General features: G+C 54.5%; 1 protein-coding gene across 3 annotated transcripts in view; it reads left to right on the top strand.

Moving 5' to 3' along the window:
- Nucleotides 1–663: 663 nt before the first annotated feature.
- UMODL1 (uromodulin like 1) overlaps nucleotides 664–10189 on the top strand; it is a 63713-nt gene continuing 54187 nt past the window's right edge. Inside the window, exons 1-2 of one of the 3 annotated variants that reach the window (XM_073231301.1) lie at nucleotides 664–1163; nucleotides 1725–1794. Coding sequence is in view for 1 of the 3 variants with exons in the window: in XM_073231302.1 (XP_073087403.1) it covers nucleotides 1881–2238; nucleotides 5535–5777 (601 nt within the window). In the remaining 2 variants the exon portion in view is untranslated. Of the gene's footprint in view, nucleotides 1338–1724; nucleotides 1795–1841; nucleotides 2239–5534; nucleotides 5778–10189 lie in introns of those variants that run through there. The other 2 variants (XM_073231300.1, XM_073231302.1) reach the window with 2 other exon arrangements.

Below are 10189 nucleotides of genomic sequence, written 5' to 3'. Positions count from 1 at the left end.
CTGAGGCCCCTACCCCCTGGAAGTGATGGACACGACATTTGGGAGGCATGTCCCTCTCCCTGCCAGGTTACAGGCTATTTTCTCCTCAATGTGTTTACATGGAAAAGGCAAGTGTGGAAAATCCCTGTGGCCATCATGCAGAGAAATATGCATAAATAATAAGTGGAGGGAATGACTTACTGTGGATTAAATTAAAAACAACGTGTGATTCTCCTTTTATGCCTGTGTGAGAAGAGGTTTGAGGGAGAGCCAAGCTAGAAACAGATAGTCAGTTTTGAGGGTTTTAAAAGTCATACGAGTTTTATTATAGAAAGAAAGTATATTACGACAGTGTTTCATGGACAATCCCAAATCAGCATAAAGTGCCCAGCTGATATAAAGTCTTGCCTTTGCTTGATGTTCTGGTTACCACAGTGATGGGACAGTGGGAGAGTGAGGTTTGAAGAACCTGGGCTTTGGGGCCGAATCTCCCACTCAGTACCTTTATCTGTACGATGGGGGTCAGGGACTTACTGCACAGGATGATTCTGAAGATGACAGAAAAGTGGGGCCCAGGGCCAATTTCTAGTTTTAAAATGTAACATTACCTTTGAATCCATCTTCATATTTTATGGAAACTTTCATACATTAAAGTAACCAAAATTATAAGAGATGACATAATGGATTCATCTTACATTTTTAGATGTTCAGATTTACCTAAATTATAATACTTTCTCTATTTTTTCTTAGTGCTAATTAAATTTTATTTTCTTGAATATTATGTCATGGCTTTAAAATGTATTCTTTTCCTATTGAGACTCTTTTTTTTTTTAACCTCCCTTCCAGCACAGTTTATACGTCAGTCCTGCGCTCCTGGTTTCCTGTAAAGGGTGTTGTCTTCAGGGAAACTCCTGCAGTCGCCCCTTAACTGTGGGATCATTTCCAGCTCCTTTTATGTACTCTTGTCCTGGCATCTGTTGTTTACTCATTAACCACCAAATGCAGCAGTTAGTCCTCTTAGAGTTTAATCTCCTGGGAATCAAAGATGTAGCAACGTTGATGCGGGAGTCAGGCTGGAAGGTCCCTTCTGGAAGAACTGTTTTGTATTTTGAACACAAGGGAATTCTACTTCTGGACCCTTCTGTCAAGATGGATCTTTGTTACCTTACTTGAGAGTTTTCTTGGTAGGACTAGTAAGATCATCACCCAGTGTTAAAATTGTGCTTCAGCTTTCTGTAGCAAGCCCTGGAAGGCACCCCAACCAAGGAAAGAGAAGGCAGCGTCACCTAGGAAGTATCTGGAGCGAAATTTAAAAATCCTTTTCACATACAATGTGATGCTGCTGAAATAAAGCACAGGTAACTGCCACCCAGTTCGTCCCCAGTGTTTCCCTTTATTCCTCGGCCCTTTCTGGGTTGTGCCCGCTTCTGTATGTCATGCAGGCTCGTTGTCTCATATGAGGCACTGCCTGACCCCATGTTGTGAAGCAGTCTTCATGCTCCAGGAAGTCTTCACGGCAAGCCTGTCAACATCTGTGTGGTGTCATGGCCAGATGCCCTGTATTGCTTTCCCAGGCCCCCCAGTGGCTCGCTTTGATGCCTTTCCAGTTTAGACCCTGATTGGTAATGACCGTTTCTGAGACTGCAGCTTGTGACCCTCAGGCCACAGTCCTCAGGAGGAAGTCACTGGGTTAAGTGCACCAACATTTTTATGCCTTTTGATCTGTTTTGTCCCATTGTGTGAAGGATGCTTTTCTGAATCTGATGAACCACTTTGATTGGGTGCTGTTTTCTCCTGCCAGCTTCCAACAATAAGGTAAGAGAATACTTTGCAGGTGATGGAGGGAATCAGATTTGGGGCTGAAATGTGTTTTCTGAGCAACCACGAGATGGGACGCAGCGATGCTGTCTGATGGCTGGGTACTCAGCTTTCCTGAAAGATGCCATCTGCCTGGAGCGAGAATGGGCTGTGACATGCAGGTGCCCCGAGGGACCCTGCTGTGGCAGCGGCAGGCGTTAACGAGCAGGCATAAGGGGCTGCTCCCTGCTGGCATGCCCTCTGCAGCCACAGCCACTGTCCTTGGCACCGGGAGCAGAAGGGCCCTTCTTCTGGGCCCAGGAGGCCTGGGCCCCTCTGTGCTGACACTCCGGAGAGGCCCAGAGCCACACTGCTGCCGGCCAACTATGCTCCGGACCCTTGGGCTGGCCCTGCTGGCTCTGGTCAGTGCCGTGGGCACGAGCCAGGCCAGCGGCTTCACAGGTGAGGGGTCCGGGCTGGGTGCGGGTGACACTGGAGGAGAAGGGGCTCCCCGGGAGAGGGTCTGGTGAGGACAGCGTCCTGCCTAGAGAGCCGGTGTCTGCTCTTTCTGGCCAAACTTTCTAATAACCACAGGAGAGGTGGTGTGTGTGCCTCTGCTGCAGGTCTGCAGGCCATTGAGAACAGTGCAATCCTGGAGCCTCCGAGGTGTGGCCTCCCGAGCCTTGGTGGATTACGGTCTCAACCTGCAGATGGGGGGGGGGGCTCAGAGTGGTCAGGGACTCGTCCAAGGCCACACAGCCAGTGGAGGCAGAATTTGCACCAGGTGACCCCAGCCATTGACTGTGCTTTCCCCTCCCAGGCAGGCAGGGTCATGAAGTGGGTTCTCGCTTCCAGCTTCTCTCCACTGCGGCTGCTGCTGGCCCTGCTTTTGTCTTTGGTAAATGAGGATAAAGTGGCTGATAGTGGAGTGAGGGGCTGAGCCAGCATCTGTCCAAAGCCTTTCTGAGGCAAGCAGTTCCTGCTGAAAACACGTTACATTTCTGAAGCTCCAGATTTCAGAGAATTGAGACTGCAAATCTTTTAAATCATTTTCTTCTTAAACTCTGTCTCATTCACTTGGGAATTCAAAGAGACCCATTCTGTGCCTGCGATCAACTTCAGTTTTGTACTAGTGTCAAGTTTTTTCACCCATAGGCAGGGTTTTGGTTTGTGACTTTTTTTCACTTGATTTTCCTAGGGAGTGAGTAACATGTAAGCCACACAGTCAAAAAATGACTGGGAACATTGCAAAGTGAGAGGTGGTCTTAGGAGGTGGCTCACGAGCCCCTGCTGTGCGTGTGGGGCCAAGGAGCAGAGCAGGGGCTGTGTCTGGGCTGCTCATCAACTTGCTCTTATGTGCCAGGTGCTGCTTTTACAGACCTGATTCACTTCATCCCCCTACCGCCCGAGGGCACAGCCGGCATGGCTGGGGCACCCGGAGGACAGGAGGTGGGGGTTGTGAAGCTGGTGAAATGTGGGTCTTCTGACTCCAGACTGCTGCCCACGCAGGGCGCTAAGGTTTCCCACCTCTGGGACGAGAACCCAGGACCCCCAGTTACCATGCTGGTGGCTCTAGAAAGGATTGGTGAAATGGCAGGGTCTGCTAAAAGGTTTCTACTCTGGGCTTGGCCAAAAGCCTGGCTTGAAGGGGTCCTGGTGGCCTCCAGTAGAATGAAAAACAAACAAAAACAAACATCGCAAGTGCAATTTCAGAGGAGGTTCATGTGTGTGTGTGTGTGTGTGCGTGTGCAGGGGTGCTCTGCTAATGATCAGCTGGGACCTTGACCTGATAGATGGAGCCAATGGCCCTCTAGAGACAGGAAAGTGTTACCTTCGTTACTGCTTCACAAGTTATCTTGGGTTAAAATGGAAAACAGAATCTGGGCCCACCTGCTGTGTTCTCGGAGCAGGCAGCCTTCACTTCTGCTTGTCCAGCACCGTCGCTCAACTACTGACCTCATTCTCTGTGGCCACCCTCTCCAGGCCCTCGTCCAGGTCACATCTAAGCTCTGGGCCAAGCTGCCCTGGCCTCAGAAGCCGATTTCTCCTGCACCATCCTGCATAGGCTCCCATTCCTGCCTAAAACTTCCCATTACCCACCCACCCCAGTGTGAAGGTGGGCAGAGGCTGTCTCCATCCCAGAGGCCCTGCCACTGCTGGGGTGACTGGGAGGTGGCCATCCCCCAGAGAGGCGGTCTGGGCTCATTGCCATGAGTGGGGTCTGTCTAGATGGTGGGACTCGGCACCAGAGGGAGGTACTGCCCCTCCCATCAGCCTGGGCTTGGCAGCTGGGTAGTTTCTGCCTCGGGAACCCCAGCCCCATGAATCTTGCGTTTTGCACACTTGTGGGGTGCTGAGGCCAAAGCAGGGAGCCTCCAGCATGCTGTCCTGGTGTCGGGGGGAAGGTTACCTCTTCTGCCCCCTCTAGGTTCCTTCCCAGAAATCCAGCTTCATGCTGAGGGCTGTACACTCTAACACTGACTGCCTACCCACTGGCTGGAGTCTCGTAGAGCTTAGAGCTCAGAGGCTGCGTATGTGACAATGTGAAGTGTATGCAGACCATTCGTCCACCCTGTACTGAGAGCCCACGGGTGCAGTGCATCCTGGCCGGCTGCTGAGGGGCACCCACAGCCCAGTGCTAGCTCCCAAGGGCTCCTTGACAAAGAACCACGGGCTGGGGGCTTAAGTACACTTATTGGCTCAGTCTGGAGGCTGATGTCTGCAATCAAGGTGTCAGCAGGGCTGGTTCCTCCTGAGCTATGAGGGAGAATCTTTGGGGTTCCTTGGCTTGTAGACTCATTTCCCCAATCTCTGCCTGCATTCTCACATGGTGTCTGCCTGATTGTACACCTGTCTCTGTGTCCAAATATTCCTTTTTATAAAGACAGCAGCCAGTAGATAAGTGTCACCCCATTGTAATTTTGTTGCAAAAACCCATCTCCGAACAGGTCACATTCCAAGGTACTGGGGGCTAGGACTTCAACATAGGAATTTGGGGAGGCTCAGGAGGGGACCTAATCTAGCCCACAACAGGCCCTGACACGGGGCAACAGAGGGCTCTGGGCAGATGGGCAGTGGTCATGACTGAGAGGCACAGTGCTGGAGAAGGTAGTGCATGCATAGGGCTTGCATAGGCCTGCCGAGTGTCGTCCTACAGGGGGATGCCATGCCCTCATCTCATCATGTCACTGATGACAGTGACAGGTGGACTGAACTTCACCATCTGTGAGTTTCTTGCATTTGCTTGAGATATTTGTCTATCTTCCGTTTCATGTCACTGAAGGGTGTCAGTGCCATCGGTGCTCGGCATGCAGTGGGCACTCAGTGTGTACTTATGGGGGGAACTGGTGTGTGCTCATTTCACCGGGGGCTCAGCAGATGCAGGTGCGCACTGGACCCTCCAGCCTTCGCAGTCAGCCAGCACAGAATAGAGAACAGACGCGAGCAGCAGATGTCAGGTCCTTCTGTGTCCCCTCTGCACACTGCCGGACCTCCGGGCTTCAGGAGGCAAGGGTGGGGCCTGGGCATGTCTGCACTCTGCAGTCAGGGGGACTTCTTGGCACGCAGGCCTCTGTTGACACTTCATTCCTCAGTGTTTGCCCTGCTTCATGGCGCACGATGGCCATTCTGAGGGGTCTTCTGGGGCTGGGGGTCTTGCCTCCCTTGCTTTTGTGGAAGTGGAGGGCTTGTGGAGAGCCGCTCTGTGGATTTGGTCTGGTCTCTCCCCTGCCCGGCCCCCCACCTCTCTCCACTCGTAGACAAAGGCCTGTCCTTGCTGAGCTACCGGCTATGTGGCCACAGCGTGACTCAAGCGGTCCAGAAAGTGGAGACCACCTGGACGTCCCACCTGACCTATGCACCCTGTTGTGGTTGCATCCCATGGAGACGCTGCCCCAGGACTGCTTACAGGACCCAGTACCTGGTGGTGCAGGTCTCTGAGTCCAGGAATGTGGCCAAGTGCTGTGAGGGCTGTGAACAGCTGGGTCTCCACTGCGTCCTGCGTGAGTGGGTGGAGGGTGGGGGCTCCTCGCTACCCTGTCCCTGGGCCTCCTGATGGGTCTCAGGGGGGTCAGTGTTCACACCCACCAGCCCCGAACACGGATTCTCAGCCCTGAGTGAGCATCAGGGGTGTCTCCAAGCACAGTGCACTGGCCCCAGCCTTAGATTGCAATCCAGTGGGTCAGGGGGGGTGCAAGCTCCCAGCTGATGCTGCCGGCCGGGGGACCTGTTCTGAGAATCTCTGTTCTGGGGCAGGGCTCTCATACCTGACTGCACACTGAAGGCCCCCGGGCAGCCTTCCACACGCCGCCACCTGGGACCTGCCCTCAGAGATGGTGAGGCAGCTGGTCTGGGGCACAGCTGCTGCGCTGGGAACTGTTTAAAGCTCCTGGAGCTTCTAACACACAGCTGACTTTGAGAGCCACGTTGCAATCTCTTCCATATTGGCAGCCAAGCTTTTCTTTTTAAAAGCTGTACTGGAATGCTTTCTTCAAACAAAATCTTACTCTGAACAATGTGTGAAAGAGATGGATGGGGTCCACTTGGCCCCCTCAGTCCCAGGGGCCCCCAAGTCTTTGTACTTCCTCTGTGTGGTTTGGAAGACGTCTGGGGTGGTTACCAGGGAGGCTGGTGTAGTTCTGCACAGAGATGGCCCGGTGGCTCAGGGTTGAGTGCTAAGACGACACTACTGTCGCCAAGGCCACCACCACCGATAGAAACCCGATGGCGCAGCTGAGCCCAGGTGCCTGCTGTGGATTCCCATTGTTCCTAAAGGGCACTGGCAGGAGAGGCTGTCCCCCAGCAGGCCTGCCCAGGTGCTGGGTCTGAGTCCTTCCTGTGCTGACACCAGCCCCCTTCCACTTTCCCAGACCCCAAGGGCCACATGCACAAAGGGGCAGCCAGATTAATTGCTGCCCCTGTCCTGAGGGCACCTCTCTTCTTGGAGAGCCTGAGCCCCACTCTTGGGAAGGCCTCAGGGCACATAGCCTGGGCAGGAGGGTCAGGACATGGGGGTAGAAGGTGGGTGACCCTCTGACCTGTCCATCTTCCCCCAGAAGGTCACATTTTCCTACCTGCTGGCTGTTGTGGGGACTCATGGAGTCACTCCCAGAGACCAGAGCCATGCCAGTCACACCCATGCCTTCCTGTAGGGGCTGCTGCTGAGCAGCCAGTTCCCATGGGAGAGAAGGCAGCGAGGGCGGGTGTGCCCTCCCAGACACCTGCTGCTCATCTTTCTTCCCTCCAACAGACCGGCCACCAGGAAATGCCTCTTAGGGGATGTCAGCCTCACTTTTAGAGTGTTAGCACCTTTCATTAGGACCTCTCCGGGTGGGGACAGGACCACAACACTCTAGTTAGAGAGTGCCAGGGTCAGGCTGCTCCGGGGACTGCCAGTAGTGGCGTGGCTGGTGTCGGGAGGGTGGGGACATGGTGGGGGACACACTGCAACAAGGAAGGACCCAAGGAAGGAGGGGGAGGGCCTTCCCAAGTGTGTCCTTTGTGACAGGCCACCAAGGGAGAGCCCTGGTCACTGACAGACAGGTGCACCCCTGTTCTGCCGACTGGGACACAACCTGTGGCGGGCAGGCAGCTTGACCAAGATGGCACAAACCTGGGCCTGGGTCTCCTAGACCCATCAGATCCAGTCTGCTGTGTTTGAGAAGGGGCCGGGTGTGGGAGGGCACCGAGCGTGGCCTTGTCCTGCTGGGGATGCCCAGGCGCCGCTGGCGTGTGACCGTGCACCTTATCCAGGGTTGCTCGGCTCCCAAGATCAAAGCTTGAGTGTTTGATCAAAGCTTGTTGGGAGGTGCCTTGTGACGGGCTGGCTCTTCAGAAGGGAAGTTTGAGATCAACAAGTGACCCCGAGATGCTGGGCGATCTGCACAGAGTGAGGCAGAGCCAAAGCCTCGGGGAACAGCCTGAGACGTTGGGGAGCACAGGAGGGCTCCCCTCCTGCCTTCCCTTGGCGCAGGCCTCTGTGCAGTCCAGCTTGTGGGCCATCGGCCCTCACTCCCAGCCACCCATCATCCTGAAAGGGAAGTTAGGACAGCGCCTCTGACATCCCTCTCAGTCTAGATGACTTTCCCACTGTCTCAGTGGACCCCAACAAGTCATACACTGTTTTATTTAAATGTATTTTTAATATAATTACAAAAACAAACACAGGAGCTGCACAGAAAACCCAGAAACAAACAGAAAAGAACAAAGGGAGATGCGTGGAAGCGGCCGCTGTAGCGTTTTCTTGTGCTCATTCGGGGCAGACATTCCACAGAAGCATGGGCAGCCTGGTGGAGGTCTGCAGCATGCTTGTACCGCTTGATGATTAACCGGGAACATCTTCCGTGCCAGTGAATGCTATTTTGCAGCATGATTTAACAGCCACACGGCTTTACCTCACATGGAGGTATGAGCACCTGTTAAGCCATTTCCTACCGCTTCACAGCTAGATATTGCCAGTGTTTCAATGTTATAAATAACACCAGGATGAGTACCTCCCAGTATAAACACTGCTGGGCACTGTTGGATTATTCATGCAGGATGAGTCCAGGAGCTGGGCTGAGCATCTTAGCTGATGTGCACTAACTGCACTGACCTCCCTGCTTTCCGCAAAGCCCGTCTCCTCTGTGGGCCGTCATCCTGGCAAGCCCTCTGTCATGGGGCAAGCCCAGCACCTCACTGGATCGGAGGCACCCCAAACTTTGCGGCCCCACAGGCTGAGGACCAAGGCCCCTCTGGGGAAGGGGGCCTCTGAGGACGGAGGCGGTGGCGGATGAGAGCTCAGTCCCTGGAGGCTTCGGAGCCGTGGCTTGGACAAATTTCCCAGCGTCTCGTCCAACCGTGACTAACCTCAGGTTGCCAGGCACTGGGCAGTCCTGCTCCATTGTTTGTGTTGAGTTAGTGGAAAGAGAAGCAGATTTTCGACTTTCTACCAAGCTGGGACCAGTGACTGTTCTCTTGGGCTCTCCTAAGCCGGCCAGCCAACCCCAAGGTTCGGAGGGGGATTCCCGGCAGCACCCAAATTAAGATAAACTTGAACTCAAAAATGCTTGTGCTCAGGCAACCATTTTTGGAAGCCAGTTTTTCTTGGTGCCTAATTTTCTTTAATTTAAACAAACCTCTTAATCCAGGATAGTTTTAGATTTACAGGCAAGTTGCAAAGCTGGTAGAGAGAGCTCCCAGTTTCCTCACCTAGTCTCCAGAACAGGGTGGTGCGTTGTCCCGACTGTGGAACCAACACGGGAGTGTGACTGTGACTCCGACCCCCTCCTGGCCCCGCCAACCCTGCTCTACTTCAGTCTCACTTTTCTTTCTAATGCTTTCATTTTTTCTCATCTTCCTCCCTACTGGGGGTGTTTCCAGAGTGTGGGTGTCAGATGGTCTTGTTCAGCTTTCCTGGAGTTTGAGGGGCCTGGAACTGCACTTTTAAATAGCTTGTGGGGCACAGAGCTTTAAATGAATGGGCGTGAAAAGCACCCAGGGTGGGTGGGCAGGGTGCCTCCTCCGGGGCAGCTGGCAGCAGGCCGCGGGCTCACTGGCCCTCCCTCAGGTGCATCCCTGTGGTCTCTACCTCCTCCACAGCCTCCTTAGGCTTGGGGTTGGGTTTGCTCCTGGCTCCCCTCCATCCTGGCCCGGCTCCACCTCTGGGCAGGCCGACATGTAGGCTCTCCAGATGGTCACCCTGCTGCCTGCAGGGTCCCCCAGGCAGGGTCCGGGCAGCCTCCACCATGTCTGGCTGTCTGCTGAGCACCATGAGCGTCCATGAGCGGCTCAGCCAGCCTCCTGGGTTCAGGTTCTCTCTCCTTCCTCTTTGTGATTTTCTATCACCCTAAATATCAGCACCTGGACTCCTAGCCAACCCCCCCCCAGGAGGGCTCGGATTCTCAGATATGTCTGTCCCTTTCTCAGATCTCTAACACCCTTTTCTTCAAAAACCAGCCCATGCCCCCGTAGCTGTGGCTGAGGTTCAGGCCGGAGCCCTGGGTCTCGTATGGTGACTATAGCCATGTCTGGCCACGTGTCCTCATTGCCGCTGGCTGCCAGCACTTCTGCAGTGATGGCCCAGAGCTGTGTTGGGAGGCAGGCTCACACGGAAATCACTGTGCACAGGGGCCCCTGGAGTTGTGCGGCCCCAAGCCCTGTGGTTGGCCTCAGCCGACACCCAGAACTGCCCAGTGGGGGGTGTGCCGCGTCGCCAAGGGCATGTCCAGTAGGCATGCCAGGCCTCACATCTGTGTGGCAACCTTGGGCTCCACCTGAGACCGTTCTTCTGGCAGGTATCCCCAGCCCAGGACTGGAGCCAGGTGACGCCTACACCCGAAGCCCTGGAGGCTTCTTGGAGCTTCTCTGTCTTCTACAAGCCCACCCATCTGTCAGGCCATCCTGTGGGTGCTCCTCACTAAAGGTGCCCAGGATC

The sequence above is a fragment of the Manis javanica genome, chromosome 3, assembly GCF_040802235.1.
Source record: "Manis javanica isolate MJ-LG chromosome 3, MJ_LKY, whole genome shotgun sequence".
NCBI lineage: Eukaryota > Metazoa > Chordata > Mammalia > Pholidota > Manidae > Manis > Manis javanica.
Note: the sequence above shows the minus strand (reverse complement) of the source record. Positions and strands in the feature narration are given on the sequence as shown.